The sequence below is a fragment of the Dasypus novemcinctus genome, chromosome 16, assembly GCF_030445035.2.
Source record: "Dasypus novemcinctus isolate mDasNov1 chromosome 16, mDasNov1.1.hap2, whole genome shotgun sequence".
Lineage (NCBI taxonomy): Eukaryota > Metazoa > Chordata > Mammalia > Cingulata > Dasypodidae > Dasypus > Dasypus novemcinctus.
In genome coordinates, this window is record NC_080688.1 from 83,327,995 (window position 1) to 83,350,308 (window position 22,314).

Consider the following 22,314-nt stretch of genomic DNA (forward strand, 5'->3'; position numbering starts at 1 on the left):
GTAAGACCAATAAATGCAATGCACTATATTAAGGGAATGAAGGGTGAAAATACACATATGAGTGATCATCTCAAATAATGCAAAAAAGGCATTTGACAAGATCTAGTATTCCTTCTTGATAAAAACACTTCAAAAACTAGGGATAGAAGGAAAACTTCTCAATGCAATATAGGACATATATTAAAAATGCACAGTTAACATCATACTCGATGAAGACAGAAAGTTTTCCCTCTAAGATCTGGAACAAGACAATGATGCCCATTATCACTGCTGTTATTCAACATTTTATTGAATGTTCTAGCCAGAGGAATTGAGCAAGAAAAGAAAATAATAGAAATCCAAATTAGAAAGGAAGAAGTAAAACTTTCCTTATTTATAGATGTCATTGTCTTACATGAAGAAAGTCCTCTAAAATTCACAGCAAAGCTACACAAGCTAATAGATTCAGTAAAATGGTGGGGAAGAAGACTAACATGCAAAATTAGAACTATTCAAGACACTAGTAATGAACAATTTGAGAAGAAAATCAAGAAACAATTCCATTTACAATAGCAATAATAGGAATAAAATATTTAGGAATAAATTTAACAAAAGATGTAAAGAAGTTGTACACAGAAAGCAGCAATACTTAGCTAAAAGAACTCAAAGAAGACCTAAATAAATGAAAGATAATTACATGTTCATGGATTAAAAAAAAATTTAAAAAGCCAATCATTTTATTAAATGGAAGGGTAAGTTTCCTCAAATAGACAAAAATATTTGAAAAAAATGAATTTGTAAGATGCATACTTCCCAATATTAAAACCTATTATAAAGCTTACAATAATCAAAATAGAATGGAACTGGCACAAGGACAAGCATATAATACAATGGAATTGAATTGAGATTTCAGAAATACATCTTCACCTCTATGGCTATTTGATTTTTGACAAGGGTGCCAAGTCCACTCAATGGGGAAAGCATAGTCTCTTCAACAAATGGTGCCTGGAAAACTGGATACACATACACAAAAGAATGAAGGTGAACACCTACCTCCCACCATATAAAAAAACTAATTCAAAATGTATCAAACACCTAAATATAAGAATCAAAACTGTAAAACTCCAAGAAGAAAACAGGGATACATGTTCAGGAACTTGTTGTAGGCAATGATTTCTTAGACTTTACACAAAAAGCATGAGCAACAAAAGAAAAAAAATAAATGGGACTTTAAAAAAATTAAAAAGTTCTGTGGTTTAAAGGACTTCGTCATGTAAGTGAAAAGACAACTTACATAAAATGGGAGAAAATCACATATCCAATAAGGATTTAATATCCAGAATGTATATAGAAATTCTACAACTCAACAATCCAGATAAAATGACTTAATAGGCATTTCTCCAAAGAAGATATAGAAATGGTCAAAAGCCACATAAAATGATGCTCAATAATATTAATCATTAGGGAAATGCAAATCAAATTCACAATGAGATACCATTTCACACCCATTAGAATGACTACTATGAAAAAAAAATCAACAGAAAATAATAAGTGTTGGAAAGAAAGTAGAGAAATAGGAAATGGTGTTGTCACTGTGGCAATCAGTTTGTCAGTCCCTCAGAAAATTAAAGTTAGAATTACCACATGATCCAACCATCCCAATTCTATGTATTAATGACAAATTAATTAAATGACATCCCAATTCTATGTATTAATGACAATGAATTAAAGACAAAGACTTAGGAATTTGCCCACTGATGGTCATAGGGTGTTATTCACAATTCCCAAAAGCAACCCAACTGTCCATCAACAGATTAATTAACAAAATGTGATATATACATATAGTGGAAAGCTATTCAGCTATAAAAAGGAATGATTTTCTGACCCCTGTGACAATATGGATAAACCCTGAAGATATCATGTTGACTGAAATCAGACAGACACAAAAGGACAATTAATGTGTGCTCTCATTGATATGGAATAATTATAATAAGCAAATTTATAGTCATAAACTATAGTACAGGTTTCCTGTAGGTAGGGAAGATGAGGTAGGGAAGGGGGATTTAATGCTGAATTGATACTGAGTTTGAGTTTGGAATGATGGAAAAGTTTGGTAATGGATAGAGGTAATGATACCACAACAGTGTGAATGTAATTAATATCATTAAATTATATATTTGGATGCAATTAAAAGGAGAAATTTTAGGTTGTTTGTATTTTATTAGAATAAAAAAATTTAAAAAATAAGACTATACAATAAATACAGTGGAGCCTAATATAAACTATAGAATGTACTAATATTAATAATTTAAATATTTTTATCAGTTATAACAATGGCACCACATAGATGCAAAATGTTAATAATAGGGAAATCTGTACGGATATATGGGAACTATATTTATTCTGCATGATTTTTTTTGTATATCTACAACTTTTCTAATACAAACAATGGTACTCTTTATTTGTATGAATCTGTTTAAAACCTTGTTTATGTACTTAAACAAAGAGGTAAAGAAAACAATACTAATAAAATGTTTGGTAAAGAAAACTATACCCCTTTTCTTGCTGATATGTTTCAACCAAAATGCCTTTGAAAATTTGTATTACATATTGTGTTATTTCTGATTTCCATTCCAGCACCTATATTTTAATTTTTATTTTCCACTTTAAATTTTATTTAAATCATTTGAAATATGACATTAGTTTTTTTTCTCTTTTCTTTTTTCCACTTTTTTATTGTATTTTTTTGAAGATACATAGATCACAAAAAATTTTACATTAAAAAATATAAGAGGTACCCACATACCCCACACCCTCCCCGACCACTCCTCCCACATCAACAATCTCATTGCATTTGGTGAATACATTTTGAAGCACTGTTGTACCCCATGGATTATAGTTTACATTGTAGTTTACACTCTTCCCCAGTATATTCAGTGGGTTATGGCGGGATATGTAATGCCCAGTATTTATCCCTGCAGTATCATTTCGGACAACCACAAGTCCTGAAAATGCCCCACATCACATCTCTTCTTCCCTCTCCCTGCCCTCAGCAATTATCGTGGCCACTTTCTCCACATCAGTGCTACAGATTCTTCCATTACTAGTCATAATAGTTAGTTTTTGATTAAATTATTCAAACCTTTGACTATGGCTTGGAAGTATCTGTGATTCTAGGACATTCCACTGGTTCTTCTTTTTCTCCTATCTAGAACCCTAAGATCCATGACTATTTATTTCCAACTGTAATGTGCAGCCCTATGGCAGTACTCAGACTAACACTGGCTCCTGGAAAGGGCTGATATGAGTAAGAGAATCAGTGGATAATATGGAGGCAAACTGACAAGTTCGATGAACAATTGTCTGTGTAGGGATAGTCAGGAGGGGAGAAAATTGGAGACACTGCAGTAAACATACTAATAAGTATCTGAACAAGTGAAGATACTAAGTGGATTCTTGGTGATTGCAGACTGAAGCTTAACAGAAATACATCAATTGTAATCATGATTTCCTACCTTACACTGTATTCTTTTAGGCTTTCATAATCTGTCCCTAATCTTTGAATCCTTAGTCAGCTGAAATGGATATGAGCTAGATCTGAAAGAAGAGGTTAAAAGAACTATTTTCATTTCCTCTGTGCTAAAGCATGTACTATGCAATGGATTGGGTATACAAAAGAATTTATTGGTTCATGGTTTTGAGGTTAGAAGTCCAAAATCAAGGTGTCATCAAGGCAATGCTTTCTCCCAGAAGGCTATGGCATTCCGGAGCTGGCTGCCAGCGATCCTTGATCCTTGGCTTTTCTGTCCCATAGCAATGTCCATGGTGGCCTATTTTGGCTTCTCCTTTCTTTTCTGGGCTCTGTTGCCTTCCAGTTTCTTGCTGTTCTCTCTGATTTTCTTTCTGGCAACAGGATCAAGACCTATCCCGACTCGGGAGGGGGGCCACAGCTACACTGAAATAATCTCATCAGTAGTCTTATTTACAGGATTTCACACCCACAGGTCTGGATTAAGTTTAAGAACATGTTTTTTTTTTTTTTTTCTGGGGTACACAAGTCCAAGCAACCACAGGAACTAAAATCTTTGATCTTTGAATTAGACACACTATTGATTATCAATATCCCTCTTGATATTGGGGAGAACTACGGTGCTAGTTTTGCTAATATAATGTGAGTAACAATGATATATATCATGTTGGAACTAAGTGGAAAGACTATGATCTCTTCCTGATTGGGCAAGGAGGTATTGTTATGAGGAAATGGACACACCAGCATGCCTGGATCACTGGGTGACTCACAATAAATATCTGTGATGTAAAGTTGCTGAGAACTGAAGAGTTAATTGGTTACTGTAATGCAGCTTAGCACCCTGACTAATAAAATCAACTATATTTCCAGCATCAAAATAGTTACTCCATGTATTCTCTTGTTAATCCTTTTTGTAATTCAAGAGATGCGATTATATCTATTCAAAAAGAGAAGATCAAAGTGACCATATGTAAGCTACTGAGGGAAAACTATAAATTACAGCTGGTATAAAGACTTGTCAAGCAAAAGGAAGAGAAGAAAATAACAAACTTAAAAGAATATAAGAGGTTGAGTAAGGTCAGAATTGCGTAGAAATGTGTGCCAAGTGTCAAGGCATTTGCATATTAATTCAAAAGCATTGTTTTAGAGAGCAGTACAAACTCAGGTGTTTTCAAGTTCAGATATTAAGGGTAGTTGAACTGGTTACAAATCTTTTCAGTATACAATTCAGCTAATTCTTTCTCAGGTATATGGCAAGTCTTGGTTTCTCGAGTTCAACTCAGTCTTTCCCATTCTAGAATATTTTCTTCACTTTATTGAAAGGTCAACCTATCCAATACACTGAAGATAACCTGGAAAAGAGGGTTACAAATAACAGTAGGAAGAAGATAAGGCTAAAAGCATATGCATGTGTTTTTATATTCCTTCATAGTTTAAAATACATTTTGACAGTCAGTATTCATATTTTACCTTTTAGTAGTATTCTGGAATGATTTTAAAATAAAAAAAACTTGCACAGGTATGAAGAAATAAGTAATAACAGGTACTGAATTAATTATTCTATTTCTTTGCTATTTTTAAAGCAAATGCTCAGATACTTCCTTCTTGAATTTTATCTTTCTTTATCTCTTTTTCATTTGTCTGATGCATTCAGATCTGGATGCATTCCTCAGGCAAGTGACACTGTGATATTTTAAATGCATGTCAACAATATCTGAAATAACAAAATTAGTTTTAGGTATTTAATTATAAAAAATTCAAACTTATGAGTAATCTCCAGGTCTTCATAATTATAACCAACAACTTTTAAAATTAAGAAATGCTATAATGTAAAGGCAATGAATTTCTTTTCTAGAAAATAGCCTATTTTTCCTAAAGTACATATTTTCATTTCTCCCTTAAGGTAATTAGTTGACATACTAAGCTTTTCTTTTGGATTCCTACTTGATTATTTACTCTTGTTTTAAAATTTTTAATAAGCTTTTTTCATTTTTTAAAAAAGATTCTTAGATTACATAAACATTACTTTAAAAATATAGGAGTTTCCCATATGCTCTGCTCCCTATGCCTCCCACATTTTCCCACATTAACAACATCTTTCATTAGTGGGGTACATTTGTTACAATTGATAAACACATTTTGGGGCATTGCTACTAAGTGTGGGTTATAGTTTACATTGTAGTTTACACTCTCTCTTGCATAATTTTGTAAGTTATGGTGAGATATATAATTGCCTGTATCTGTCATTGCAGTGTCATTCAGGACAGTTCCAAAGTCCCCAAAATGCCCCATACTACAATCGTTTTTTCCTCTCCCTCCATTCAGAACCTCCAGTGGCCACTGCCTCCACATCAATGATAAAAGTTTTTCCATTGCTAGAATTGCAAAAAGTAGCCTGTGAAATGAACTCCTGAATCATTTTGAAGTCTCTTAGCTGTCAATGGTTCATGCTCTTTCACTGGAGACTCACAAAATGAGCAGGAAGATATTGGACTCTCATCCTGGGGAGTCCTGTTATGTTCTCAAATAGAGTGGGTGGGAGTCTCTCGAGAGCACAGTCAGTGCCTAATAGGGGAGACTAGGCCAGTATGTTAAGCCCTCAATGTTGTTGCAATAAACTATGAATCTTATTCTTCAAGGAGTGAAGCTTGGTGGTTGCCATGGGTCATGAGGGGAGGTGGAGGGAAGAATAGAAGAGCTGGAACATGGGGCATTTGGGGGATGGAAGTGCTCTATATGATATTGCAATGATATATACAGGTCAAGTTAAATTTCATCAAAATTTATAAAAGTGTATGGTACAAAATGTAAACCATAATGTAAATCATTGGCCACCGTTAGCAGCAATGTTTCAGTATTTGTACATCAATTGTAACAAATGTACCAACCACATGTAAAATGTTATTAACAGGAGAAAGGGGAAAGGGGCGAGGATGTTGGTTCAATGGGACTCCCCATATTCTGTATACCACTTTTCTGTAACCTAAAGCTTCTGTGAAGACAAAATGAAAAAAAAAAAAAGACACTGGGGGAATAAGCAGATGAAAATGTCACTGTACATGCAAGACAACAGATCTTACAGTTACAGTGATGGAAGACATAATGTCAATATTTTTTTAAATTTTATATTTTTATTGTTTTTTACTATCCCAATTTAAAAAAATTTTTGTATTCTGTTTATTGTTTTTCAAACTATCATTACTATTTCATTTTCTTATTAATTGTATTTGGTTAGCTTTGGCTTCATTTTTTAAGATGTTTTGGATCACAGAAGGGTTACAACTGTGACGGGAGGATCATTGGTGCAGAATGTCAGTGATGGGGAGGAAGGGAGGAGGTTCACCTGCAGCTACATATAAGGCATATCAATGTACTCGTGTGTCCATGGGTATTGTCACGGTGGGTGGAGAGTCACACGATAACCAAAAGAATATTAAATTTCCATCCTGGGAAGCCCAGTCATTCCCTAATGATCAGCAAGAATCCACTGAGTACAGGGGCAGTGACTAGTGAAGGAGGATGGACCATTGATGGGCCCTTGACATTGATGACTGTACTTATGAACCTTTACTTTTGAAGTTGAAATTTACCCTAGTATTGTAGGGTATATACAAGTTACTTTCTGTGAGCCTCATTGTTGCTCAAATATGACCTCTCTCAAAGTCGAACTCAGCATATAAGTGCATTATCTCCCCCTCTCCCCGCCCCAGCATGGGAGGGATGAGCCTCCCTGGCACCGAGGAATTACTACCAACTACCAACTGGCAATGCAACTGGAAAAAGACCTTCACCTAAAGGGGGAACAGGTAAAGACAAATGAGTTTATATGGCTAAGCCACTTTAAAGTGAGTTGGGAATTCGTTCCAGAGTCTACATTTATGCACATCTCAGCAGGATCTCGCTGACTGCCAAAATAAATACTGTCTGTAATAGTGGCCTGCTGAGGGCTCTGGAGACATCCAGACACTACAGTCAGGGCAGACAGTTCAGGAGTTTGGTGCCCTGCCAGTGGGCCCTACTTTGGAATTTATGCTTCCAGTGTGACAGAGCTGGACTCAGTTATGGTTTCTCTACACATAGCTCTTCTGCCCCTTCTATTTGAACCTATCCTTAGTACTAGAGTTGATAAGTATATGTCCAAGAGGCTTAAATCTTTGGGCTGTCCTTGTGTCAGTGGGCCCTGAATCTCAACAGAGTCACAACACCTACTCTCCAGTTCATTGGATTCACCCAAGACAACTAACAAGGAGATGATGATGCACAATGACCATCCCAAGGAACAGAGAGAGTCTTTAACTGCAAGCAAGGTAGTCCCATCCATCTGCCCCATGGATCTGAGCCCCTTCTCAATTAGAGGAGGAGTGGGCATCACCATATCAGAGTCCTCAGGACTGGGGAACGAATGATGGATTAGAGTAGACTTACTGGTACTTTACTATAGACTTGTGATTCTAGCCATGGAAGAACTTTTATCATTGATGTGGAGGCAGTAACCACTGGAGGGTCTAAGGGGGAGGGAGAGGGAAAAACAGTTGTAACGTGGGGTCATTTTTGGGACTTTGGAATTGTCCTGAATGACATTGCAATGACAGATACAGGCCATTATATTTCTTGTCATAATTTTAAAAATTGTGTGAAAGAGAGTGTAAACTATATTCCATGCTTAGTAGCAATGCCCCAAAATGTGTTCATCAATTGTAACAAATGTACCCCACTAATGAAGGATGTTAATGTGGGAAAATATGGGAGGGGTAGGGAGTGGGGCATATGGGAATTCCCTATATTTTTAATGTAACTTTTATGTAATCTAAGTATCTTTTTAAAAAATAAAAAACTGTATTTTAAAAAAACTGATGAATGAGGTAGACTTCTGAAGACTATGTGAACCATTAAATAAAACAAAGCAGTTTAACAAAATCATCAGTTCTCACATATTTACAGAGTAGGAAATTCCACAAAAATAGAATTACACAAATTGAGATATTTTTTCTTAAAACATTGTTTTGGATAGCTATGTTTTTACCACATAAATAATACTTGGAAAATTGAACTCATATATAACATTATAAGAGACAAGATGAAGGAAAAATATTTTTCTTCTAACAATGTATTCTATTGTCCCTATAATTTATTGTAGCATTTATTACTTTTGTCTTCAATTTCCATGATAGATTGTTTCATTTATCACTTGTTGAAAATCTTTGTAGCCCCTGCCTCTGAGAATAAAGGCACATTTGTACACTATTTGACAGCCACTGTTGATGTTGTAAGAGTAGTTACATAATGCCTCATCAAAGATACCATCCAAATGTTTCTTTATCCAAGTATCAATTTTGATTTCAGAACATCTTCTCTATAACTATAATGTCTATAAACTTATTCCACTATCAAAATGAATACGTATTAAGCACTATTGCCAAATGGTGTGGAAATATCATTTTGTTGAAGGAAAGAGAAACCATAAGCATAGTTTCAGGTTTTTTAGACAAATACCAGTTCTTAGTGAGTGGAAAAAATTTAAGTCATGTAGTTCATGTTTTTACTTGTGCCTGTGTGTGTGTCAAATGAGTGCAAAATTGAGAAATCCATATATTATCACAAAACTACATGGCATCTGATTCAGATGAACACAGTGAAATTAAAACAAAAGAAAATGAACATTTGAGCTACACATATAAAACACATTATTTGACAATAAGGATTATAATTATTACTTTTAAATATGCCATGTTGGAGCTTACTATATTTTTTCTAGTTTAAAATTTTATGTTGCATAGAAGAATAGAGGAAATTTAAATAAATTAAAGATTACTTTGGTTAGATTATTCCTTCAATTTCTGAACAAGTTTTACAGGTATTATTCTTCATGAGAATCAGCTAAGAAGTTTGTTAAAATGTAGATTCCCCAGCAGAGTTTTTGACTTACCAGTTAGGTGGTTTAACAAGCTCCAAAGTGATTTGAATGGAAATAGAGATGATCATCATTATCATCTTCTTCTCCAATATGTATTATGTGCTTATTCTGTATTAGTTATTTTACAAAGAGTAACATTCTTTAATTGAATTATCTTACAAGAATTCCATAGTATAGTATATGTTTTCACACTTTTCTATATAATAGGTGCTGAAAATAAGCACATAGAAATTAACTTCCTACAGATAATACTTGGTAGGAATTGGATTAAACTGGTGAGGATGGAATTTACTCAAGTGGTAAATGGCATATTAGATATGCATAAAATTAGTGACCTTGAAGAAATTATACAAAATGCTGCTTTAAGGGAAGAGGAGAATAGCAGTTTGATATGGTTTATGAATTCCAAAAATAAACACTGGATTATGTTTGTAAACTGATCTGTCCCTTTGGGCATATTAGAGTATACTGAATTCAGAGGTTTCACTTTTACTTGCTTGAATAATGATTAAGGCTTTGATTAGGTAATGTCAAGAGGACTTTGGTGGGCAGGGACTCACAGAGAAACTGCACCTCAGAGAAGGAGTGGGGTTTTGAGCTGGAGTGCTGGGAAGTAAGCACACAGAGGATCTTGGTCATGAGGAAAGAGAAAAGGCTGGGAAGAAAAACAAGTGATAGTCTACATCTGTCCTTGTGGAGATAACAGAGAAACTGAGCCCGGAGAGAAGCAAGCCCTGGGAAGAGAGGAACCCAGGAAGCCTGAACCCTCACAGACGTCAGCAGCCATCTTGCTCCAAATAGACTTTGGTGGTGGAAGTAACTTATACTTTATGGCCTGGTGACTGTAAGCTTCCACCCCAAATATATACCCTTTATAAAAACCAACTGAATTCTAGTATTCAGAATACCCCTTTGACTGGCCAATACACCCCTTTGACTGGCCAATACAAGTTGTACAATGTAAAAGATAGATTAAGGAACACGAAGGTTTCAGTGAGAAATTATAAAAATGTTTTAAAAATCTTAAAGCTAAACACACACCTACATTTGAACAAGAGTTAACTACAGAACACCATTTACCTGTGGGTACATGCCTTTTGAAGAATATCAGCATTTATTTGTCTTTGATATAGTAGTAGTAGGTGTGGAACGGCTGATGTCTATTTAACATTTTTAAGACAATATGTGCCAGACAATTTTCAAAATTACAGAACCAATTTACACTTCCACCAATGCTTGTGCATTCTTGTCACAAATTTTGGCCAACTGTCACTGACAGTCTCTTTAATTTAAGGGTATGTTGTAGTTTCATATTATGATTTTAATTTACATTTCCCTCATGATTAAATATAATGAAAACTGTATCAATAGCATTGGCCACTTGGGTATCTTATTTCTGGAGTATAAATCTTTAGCCCATTTTCTTAGATACTTTCCATTTTTTCTTAGCGATCTGTCGGAATTCTTATATATTCTGAACATGAGTTACTGTGTATGCCTATGAAAAAATATACAACATATACGTCAACGTATAATATGGATTATATTATTACAGTTCTTTATTTATCTTTTTATTCAACTCATGGTGTTTTTTGACATGCAGAAATTTTTTATTTTGGTAAAGTGCACTTTACCAGAACTTTCTACAATACTGATAATGATTTTATGTATCTGGTTTAAGAAACCTTTGCCTACCTCAAGACCCTGAAGAATGGAACTTCACAAAAGTGCAAAAGGCAATCGTAAGGTCTAATATAATCAGTTTTGCATTTCAGAAATATTAGTTCTCAGTATGGAGAATGGAATGGAGAAATAAGGGTGGGTAAGGTGTTTGGGGGATTTAGAACTGTTGACTGGCAGATCATTTATGATACTGATGTAGGATTTAAGCAAGAACTTATAAAATAAACATGTGGGAGTAAAAGGAGGTAAGTGAATAGATTTGAAAGACTTGAAAAATAGAAGAAACTTGGATATATATGGGAGGTAAAGTGAATAAGCCATTAAGTAAAATCTGTATTAAATGTAAATATTGTACTTCTATAATATGTCAGATGCATGACTCTAGGCAAATTGTGGAAATAGTCTGAGATTGAGTTTCCTGAACAACAAAATGAGATAACATTCTAAATTCTATGGCTGCTGTAACAAATAATATAAAATAACAAGAACTATACCTAGAATATATCAAATGTCCAAAATGGTAATTAGTATTATGTCACAGAAACATGATATCTATTTAAATATTTATAATCCCAGAATTACCTAGATAAATTCTTATTAATCTGTTCCTGGAGTGCATGAAAGAATCTAGTAAGGCCCCATTGCTATAGGAATAAAAAAATCAAAGGATTAGCATTCAAAATAAATGTTCAGATAATTCAGGAAAAATATCTTTCCAGTAAAGGGAGTAATAAAACAGGTAGAATTTGCTACAGACCATCTACAAAGATTTCAAGTTTATGTATGGAAGATTGATAAGCACAGATTTGATTAGGTGAATTTTCAGGATTTTACAGGAGACAGAAATAGAAATGTTATTGTAAATAATTTAAGTATTTATAGTTATAAGTATGTAAAGGAACTATGATAGTTCAGACATATTAGGAGATTGAAATCACTACCATAGAATGCCATCATCACATCTAAAAATAAAGTTAGAAACAATGCTTTCTAACAATTCAAAATCTATCTATCTATTCATCTACCTATCCATTTACCTACCTAAGAACCTACCTCCCTTTCGATTAGGGGTTGAATTATGTGTCCCCAAAAGATAGGTCTTAGCCATCAGTCCCATGACTATGACCTTACTTGGAAACAGGTCTTTAAAGACGTCATTAGTTAAGATGAGGCCAAACTTGATTGGGTGTGTCCTAATTAAATATGACTAATATTCTTATAAGAGGATATTTGACTTCAGAGACACAGACAGACACAGAGAAGAAGGTCATGGGAAGACAGAGGCAAAGATTACAGTGATGCTAAAGAATGCCATGGATTGCTAGCAAACAATAGAATCTAAAGGAGTCAACCCCTTGACTTCTGGCTTTCAGAAGTATGAGAGAACAAATTTCTCTTGTTTAAGCCAACCAGTTTAGTGGTACTTTGTTACAGCAACCTTATGAACTAAGATGTTGTCTATTTATCTATAATGAAGATACATGTATCCTCAAGTGAAAATCTATGATGATATTCAGAGCTCTCTAAATCAGTCACCTTGGTCTTTACCAAAAAAATCATCTAGTTTAAACATAATACTCAATTATGAAATCCATCCAAATAGAAACTTTTCAAACAAATATTCACATTCCTTATACTTATATATAAATGAAGATCCGTTTTGGGAAAGCCTCCAGTTAAAAGAAAAAGTTCAGAACAAACAAAAAAGCATCAAAAATATAAACAAAAGGAAGCAGAATCTAATTTCAGCAGTAGAAAAGAACCAAAACTTTAACAAAAATAATTAGGAAGATAAATTATAATTTATTCATGAGAGAAATGGAGCTTGCACTGAAAAGGAATATTTAGATAATGGGAAATAATACCTGGATATTTAAAAAGAGACAATTTTTTAAAAAAGATCAATTTGAGAAAACTCCCTAAGAAAGTGAAACAATAAGGAATGAATATAAAAAATAAAATATCAGGAAATAGTAGATTAATCCAAAAAATACAACATCAAAAATCAGATCTCATACTAATAGGAGGGAAATGCTATTACAGAATAAATTATGTGGAAGAGTGATGTTCATACACTGTCTCAGCATTCTCTCACTCATTGAGAAAAAAATTGCAATTCCGTATTCCCCCCACTACAGCAATCCAGCCAATCTATCAAGGTTATGGGGAATCCCCCTTTTTCTTTAACAAAATTCCAGAAATATTGGTAATTAAACTTACAGAGGCATTGCACATTTTAAAATCCTTTCCTTGGTTTCACTCTTTCATCTGTAACACTTCATTGTCTCTTACTTAAATTTTGGTGTTCTCTCATAAAAGATTATTTATTCATTCTATACATGGGGAAATATATCCATATTTTATGGCTACAATTAATATCAATATATTGATGTATCAAAAAATAGTCTAAATAGTCAATAGTTAACTTTTCCTGATCTTCAAACCTACAGATCCAATTTCTAAGAGATATTTCAAGTGCCATATTGAATTCATTATCATTTATATCTACCTCCACCTCATCCCTTGGTTTTATATCTCAATGAAAGGAACCAGAGTCCATTTAGAAACTCACACTTGAATAAGGTGTTAATGTTTCCTTCACTTTCCCTCTCATATATATCCAAGCTTCATTTACCATCAATTCTATTTCCTTATTTTCTAAAATCTATTCACATACTTCCTATTATGCTCACATGCGTAATTCATAATTTTCAGGTTATTTTTCTTCCAAGTCACTAATTCTTTTCTTATTTGTGTCTAAGCTGCCATGCAGCAACTGCATATACACTCACATAAATTTATTTATTTATATATTCACCTACACAACTGTGTACCCTAAGAATGTATAGATCATTTCTATCATTTCTCAAAGACTTCCTACACTACTCATTAGCCAGTTACTCCTACAAATAAAAAGTCTCTAAAGCATGGTCATCAAAAAAATGGAATGACTGCAGAATTAAAGTGATGCCAAAGTTAGATCTGGGTTAAAGGAAAATCATTCCCCTTCTCAATTTAACAAAAATACAACTTTAATTTTTTGGTACTCTTATTAAAAATTAACAATAAAGTTTTTTTTGAAATTTATTAAGAAAGGTAAAATTATTTACGGTGGCAATCCATAGAGATTTTATATGAGCAAAATAATTTGCAATGATATTGTGAAAGTGGCAGAAGACACTTGCAGGAAACTTAAAAATTTAAAACCATTTACTAATCTCGCTTCTGAGGCTTAATTCTAAAGACATAAATTTATATTTAGAAGAATATGGCAAACATATTTACTGTGGCATTGTTTATTTTGTCAAAATATTTTTAGTCTAGATGAATAAATTTTCATATAGGTACTCAATCAAATGTTGGAAATAAATAGGACACTGATATTTGGAAGATTGTGTAATTGAAAGATTTAGTAGATGGCAAGCCTCAGGCTATCAGTAATTTTTAATTCTAGAACATATTTTATTTAACTGGAAAAATCAGTATTAACAATTTATATTAATATCATTTAAAATATTAATCAGTATTAATGTAACTTAATGTAAAATAAAGTAATTTAAAATCAGTATTAATGTAAAATAATGTAAATTAATACTGATTATTAAAATAGATGTATTTTGTAGCTTGTAGTAAAAAATGACCAAAACAATAGTCTCAGCCATTTCACCTATTTTTAGAACTAATGTGCATTCTTAATGCCATGATTTGGTTTTGCATGATATTCTTCAATTAAAACATCTAGCATGACTTGGTGAATATCTGGAGAAAAACTTTACATGTGATTATCAGGAATCAGAAATGAGCAGATAGAACATTATTGTTAGGTCACAGACTGATGCCCAAGAGTAGTCAAGATTTCCAAAGTATTTGTAAATAAAGTGAAAACAAAGATATAGGATGATATCTTGGGTATTTGTGTAAAAGATAGAAAATACAGTATTTGAAAATAATTTTTATTTTTATTTTAAAATATTTGAAATAGTAAGCATTAGTATTAATATTCGTATTATTATTACTCTGTGCATCTCTACCACTTGAAAGAAATTCAGAAGATTTAAATTTATAATATCACAGAATATACAATGTGCCAACATACTTAAATTAATTTCAAAATTAAAAAAAAAGTAATCAGAACTTATTTTATCTATTACAAATCTGCAATCATAAATTTTTGAAGTAAAATTATTATAAAATTTTGTATTCAAATATGGACTATACATTTCCAAAGACATGTTTTGAAAGGTAAATTGAAAAATAGTTCTCTTTTCATGCAACATAATTTGTATGCATATTCCTTTGAGATAAAAATTATTTTAGTTACAAAATTGTATAATATAAAATCCAGTACTTCCTTAGGTTCTCTTACATAAAGCATATGATGCTAAAAACTCTGCATGCCTTGTTTCACATATTTCTGCTTACTAAATTAAAAGATATGATTTCTACTTAGTTTTTTGAATGTTGATTTTATTGAGATTATCCAAAGCATGTAGACATGAAAATATTTGAAGACAAATTTTGAAACTAGATGGACTACTTTCACAGTGTTTAATACTAACGTTTTACAATTTCAAGGGTCATTATTTTATGATCTTTTGCCTTTAAGATATGTATAAATAACAATCAAGTAATGTATTTTAGAAAATGTAATAATGGAAACCTCCCATAGAGAACATTGTTAAATACATTTAACATGAATAGCATGCCTATAGAGTAATAAATCCCTGCTATATAATCCTCAAAAGAGAAATTTGAATATATCACCTTAATTTCAAAGAAAACTATATGGGAAAAATAAAACACAAGTGTTTTGTAATCAGAGAAAACTGTAAATACATACCTCCACGAGGTGGGTTGATTTTAAAACATATAGATTGAAGAAAGGAAACTAGTCACAAATGTAGTTACTTTGAGATGCAAAAGAAAGATAAGCTCTTTTCCTTAAGTTTTATAGTTCTTTGAAATTGAAATTAATGCCAGACAAACATGCTTTTTAAAATTTTTTAAGGAGGTACCAGGGATTGAACCCAGGACCTCATACAACTACTTGAGCTACATCTGGGTCCCAACAATCATTTGAGCTCTATCTGGGTCCCAACAACTTCTTGAGCTACATTCGCTCCCCATCATGCTTTCTTTTAAGTACTTAAATGTAGAAATACTCAGTACAATCCTGCTGAATGTCTGAATGTATTATTGAAACAATTTTTGAAAGTCTCTTTGTTCCTAAAATTTTAAGTTTTGTAGACTATGAAACCCCACCAATTTGTCAATGGATAGGGAGAGAGTTATATTTTAAGGAAAGAGATGATGTACTTATATAAAATAATTCTTTACCTTAGTTTTTATTTTTAACTCGCAGTTAAAATATTTGTTTCTCAGAATATAGAAAACTATTAATATGTTGCTAAGATTTGTAATAATTAATTCACAAGCATACAGCCTTAAAACGTATCCCTTGTTTCATTTTAATTTCCATAACCAAGTACTCAATGATATCATTACAATAAATGTGACATAAACTCCTAAAAATATTCTTAGGAATTAAGAGCTGTGTGCTTTTAATATTGATTTAAAAAATTCACACACATGTGCACATAAACAATGGTAACTTTATCTTGTAACTTTAAAAATAGCCTAAATTAAGTTGCATATCTAAGTGACTTCATTAAATTCACATTTTGTAAAATGGCACAGCTCCAGTGAATAATTGTGTGCCAGTAAAATTATCAAGAGAAGTAGATACATAAAGTTGAAGTTATCTATATCTAGACACATACACATATATACATAAACTCACATATACATATGCATTACATATATTCATTTATTATTGACCAGTTACTTTGGAGTCAAATCCTCATATGCCCATAGAGTTGTCATACTCTATAGGCACTAGATAAAAGAGAGAAAATAAATATCACAACTAGAAACCAATGTCTTATAAAGCCTCAAAGATAAAAGTTGTATTTAGAAGGAGAGGATTAATATCTAAATAAAAAGTGATATTGTGCCCATTTATTTATCATCAAATACTTAGAGGAACGGGTAATATTTGACTTTCCATTTCAAGAGCAATTTCAAGCATGGTCAAGAAATATATGCTTGGTGACAAACAACAATACTCTGTTCAAAAATTCAAAGATTTGTTTGAATGTTCTTTCCTCTTGATCTGTTGTTTGTCTCTAAATTTTGGAGTATTACATTTTTGTCAAAGGAAATCATAGATTTTCTACCAGGATTTTTAAGAAGAAAACGGACCGCAAACTCTGTGAAACAATTTAGCTATAATCAAGCTTACAGGCAGAAAAACGGGGCGTTTTCCTTTTCTGTGACTTACGTACAGTTTGATCCTTTCCATTGAAATGACATTTCTAAATTTTGCACATAGAGAAAATTACATAGGCACTTTTAATCCATGACTGCTGATGTGCCAAAGTATATGCACTTTAATGTATCCTCTTGCACACTTACAAAGGCTATTTATCATGTAAATTCTTAGAATAAAGGAAAAGATAAATTGTGAGCATACTGGTCTTGGATTTTAATAAGTAAATGTCCAATAAAAACAGTTTAAATTTGAATTGGTATATCAAAGTAGGGTTTCTCAAAATTATATGTATGCTTTAATCTAATGGCATACTTTCATGATTATGAATGTCTTTTATTGAGTAATTAACGAGACAACATTCTGACATGAAACACATTTTGGCTTTACTAATTATAGAGCACTTTTTAAGTGAGCCAAAAATTCTCTTAATGAATCTTACTGGAATCTTCAATGGTGCATGTATCATTAGAAAAAGAAATTTATTTGTTAAAAGTTTTTGGAAAGGCACGTTTTAAGACATTTTAGCTGAGTTCTATCAACTGATTGGTGATGAGACTGGGCAAAAAAAATTCTGAGGATATAATTTTAAGAAGGTTCAAAGATTTTCTGATCACTTTAGCAAAGGCAACTCAAGAGAGTGAAGTTGTAAGTATTAATAAATGGAAAGTATCCATAAGGATTATTAGACTCCATATTTATATCATGTTACTACAAAGGGAAGATACAAGTGATGATTATCATTAATAATGAAGAAAATGATCATAAAAACAAAATATGAAAGTTTCATTTTCTCTTCTTCATTTGCATGGTTCTCAATCACTAGGTTGGGAACTATAAATGCCAATCTAAAGGAAGGTCTATGAAAAGTTCAAGGTGTCCTTTTCAACAATGAAACACATGGATCCCAGCGCATTACTACACTACAACATGTAACATACTACTTTATAACACTTTGAATATAACAGGAAGTTTAAAGGGTACATGTTAAGACCATGAAAGCTTAAAGGACAGTATCAATTACATTCAGCTTTGGATATCACTTATCAAATGATATCTAGCTACACAGTGTTAAATTCCTAAAGGATGGGTCTGATTTCTTAAGAAAGCATGAGAAGCTTGTACACATATCATTTCAAAACATCTCCAACTTATGATAACTTAATTTTATTAATAGAAAAGTTTTCCTGGGGTAAATGCCTTTGAAAGATTTCAAAGGGGAAAACAAAACAAAAAATGTCAGTAGATAGCATATTCTTTAAGACTTCTGCAATTGTGTGAGTGGGTCTGTGTGTTGTTCATTTAATCATGAAAGTGTAAATATTTTACAAAGCCACGACTAAAGAACTTACCAAAATACGAATCTCAAAACTGCAAATATAATTTACATAATGATCTGATACATTTCATTCATTGTTATTTAGTGTTGGTAAAGTAGAAAATATATATGAAGAATAAGAGGTCTCATATTGAGATTACAGAAAGTGGTCATTTAAAAAACTTGATTAATTCTGAACTTTAAATTCTGTTTTGTTTATTCCTTGTAGAAACACTTCTTGGTTATGAAATTTGGTAAACAGAAATTTTCAGTGTTTGTTGAAAATGAAATAGTTTCAAATTAAAAAATTATAACTATGTTTACCTGCTTATAATATTTAAAACATTTTAAATATTTAAATATTATATTAAATTTATATAATTTTATCATGTTACTTGATATTGGAAATATATCAAAATATAAACACATTACTAAATGTGCAGATACTTTATCTAAATAATATCTTCCCTACAAAAATATTAATTCAAGAAATAAATTCATAGAGTTAAAGTATAAATTTATATAATGGAGAGAAATTTGTCATTCCATTTATACTATTTTACTGCTGAACCTATACTGTGTGTTTTTATAGTCTAGTTATAGATTTATTAAATCCTTTTGGAGAACTTTTAAATATTTAATTGAAATTAGTTATTTAATTAAATTTACATGTGCCAAATTAGAATTGAAACAATATTAAATGCCTTCCATAGTTTGTATTTTTATTAATTTATAATTTTGTATTTTTTTCTTATTCGATGAATTAGACTTTTTATTATATATCCGATGTATGTGTGTATGTTTAATTAATGATGTTTTTATTCATAATTATGCTCAATCGTTTACTTTTATGAAGGCTATTATTATAGTATTATTAATTATTTCAAAATTTTCATTCCAAGAGTTTTCAAATACCAAGAGAAAGCTTGATTTTAAAAAAACAACACCTGGCATAGAGGAAGAAAACAAATAATCATATGTCAACCAGTATAGTAGATTACCCTTCAAAAAAATAATTGCCATTATTCAGATATGTGGAAAGCTCCATAATGCATAACATTTTAAAAGAAATAAATTATTATATTAAAAAAAATTACTCTGTAAGTAATTATCTTTCTCCTATCTTTAATGATAACCACTTCCTAGTTCATAGCACCTGATAGTACAGAAGTAAATACAAGATAAATAAGTAATGTCCTGGAGAAAGAAAAGTTGCAGTTGCAGTGCATTCATCCCAGGAAGCTTAAGTTTAAAATGCCCTAAGATATGAACAACTTTTTTTCTCAATCTGCCTTACAAGATGGAGAATTGTTTTCACAAACACTTGTTTTAGAGAAAGTTCAATACACATTGCATGGCTTTAGAAACATTTTTTTGTTTCTTTTTTTATTTTGAAGTGAAGCTAGCAACAGCTTTTCAAGTTTTTTTTCCTACATTTTCATTAACAGGTAATTTATATAATTCGAAATATGCCTAATTATCAGTCTTACCTGTATAGCTTCGAGTCCTAGGAGTTCTGTGAAAATTCAAATTCAAAATTCCTGTTAAACACATGAGGAATAATAGGAAAGTTAGTTCTTTTTTATTTTTTGCTTCCCCACTGGCTTCTCAGCAAATCTTCGATATGCCACATTGCTCCTCTTTACAGACGCCTGTGCTTTTAGTGAAACACTGTCAGTATGTCACTGCTAACTGAAAGCTATTTTGGGTTCTCTGAGTAGAGCCACAAACACTGAGCCTTTTGTGTAAAATATCATAAGGGCAGTCTGATGTTCGTTCATTTTCTGGGATTAAAATGTAGACAGCTTCAGCTAGTAGCATGAACTGCTTAACCACTTGTTTTTCTGTTTGTTTGTTTTCTCCTTTTTCCTAACAACAAGCAAAAATAAAACAACATACTTATTGGCTTGAGGTGATAAGGAGGGAATTCAATTCACATAAGAGAATCCCACAAGTGGAAAGAACATGCCCTCTGCTTGGGGAATAGCTGAGAAACAAATCATCAATTGAAAGCAGGCACAAAAGTTACTAAAAAGAGAAGAACATTTCCACAGTAAGTCTATGTCTTCTGGCTGCTGCTTAATTCAGTCCTTTCTGCTCAGACATCAAGTAGAATAGAGAGTGAGAGAGCAATGTCTAAATTATACTTCTTGTGTTCTTTGATTTAATAGCTAGAATACATATTCTTTTATTTATATTATAAATATTTTGTTATAAAATCGCTATTATTTTGTACATCTTTTTATATTCTTTGATGGTTACTCAAGCTATTATAGTAAAAATCACTTTATGTCCATAAAGTTTAATATCCCCCAAATTTTAATATGTGATTATTGTGAGGAGTCAACCTCCAATTTCAGAAAGACACTTGAGTCGTATAAAATTGGACATGTGCATGTCCATTGTTTTTTTCATAATAAGGAAAGGATGGTGGAAAGTGATTGCAGCTAATGACAAGTGAGCACTAGAAAGAGTATGTGATATTGGGTTTATTCTTTCTTTATTTTTAATTCATAATAACTAAATTTTATTAGTTACCATTTTCCAAGTAAACTTTTAGCTGTCTTTGTAACACGTAGCAAACTCAGTCAAAGATGGTCATTCAATAACCATTCTTCAGAAAGTGCTACTTACCTAAATTTATTCACTCAAGTTCCTATTACCTTGACCTTGATGGCCAAGTAAAGTTTATTTACATTTAATAATATCCAGGATGAGTTTTTAATTTGTTGAAAACATTTTTTGTTTGTTTGTTTTTCTAGAATGACTGGGTTCATGCATATTTTAATTGGGTATAAATTTTCACAGTCATAACAGTAAGAAAGATTTTTAGATAAAAAAAAAAAAAGAAAATCTATTTTTCATCCCTGTAACAATTTATATGAGCTCAAAGGTCTTTCGTTCTACTTATGACATAATGTTTATTTCTGTCCACTTGAACAACCCAGTCCCTTAAGCTAAGTATTCTCTCACTGCTCTCCCACTCGATGTTTATAAAAATATCTAGGACCATTTAAATATTGTCCTGACATCAGAGGAATGCCTGTGCTTCAGCTCCTCCCCATCAGTCTTCTCATGAGCCTTCTCCACGAGGGTATAGCTCATGGCCCTGAGAAACCACCTTTTCTCTGCTCTGTATAGTAGGAGGATTGTGGTACTAATGCTGGTACTAACCTGGGATCATGTGGGTTCATTGAACAGCTTTAGTCACTTTCACACTCTAGGAAATGGGGCTCAGAGGCACAGATTTTGCTCATTGTTTCACATCACCAGTATGCATTCAGGTTTATTTAGCATGGCCCTTACACAAGCCATTGTTTTTTGTTTGTTTATTTTGCTTTTAGGAGTAAACCCAGGACCTCGAACATGGGAAGCAGGCACTCTACCACTGAGCTCTAAGCGACCCCTTATTTTTAAGCCATGTTGGAATCCTAGTGTCTCTCAGTGTGCCCAGTCAGTCAGAAAAACTTTGTTTTTGAAAGATGCTAAACAATGTAATATTTATAGTCACCCAAGCACAGTGCGACTTCACCAGGGGAGGCAGAGCCTGAGAAAGAAAGCAA

At 32.3% G+C, this 22,314-nt stretch overlaps 1 protein-coding gene across 5 annotated transcripts in view; it reads right to left on the reverse strand.

Moving 5' to 3' along the window:
- Positions 1–20,781, reverse strand: part of CDH19 (cadherin 19) — a 108,770-nt gene extending 87,989 nt beyond the window's left edge. For 2 of the 5 annotated variants that reach the window (XM_071208582.1, XM_071208581.1), the window contains exon 1: positions 20,242–20,466. Coding sequence is in view for 2 of the 5 variants with exons in the window: in XM_058277874.1 (XP_058133857.1) it covers positions 20,242–20,305 (64 nt within the window). In the remaining 3 variants the exon portion in view is untranslated. Of the gene's footprint in view, positions 1–20,241 lie in introns of all 5 variants that reach the window. The other 3 variants (XM_071208580.1, XM_058277874.1, XM_058277873.1) reach the window with 3 other exon arrangements.
- Positions 20,782–22,314: the final 1,533 nt, after the last annotated feature.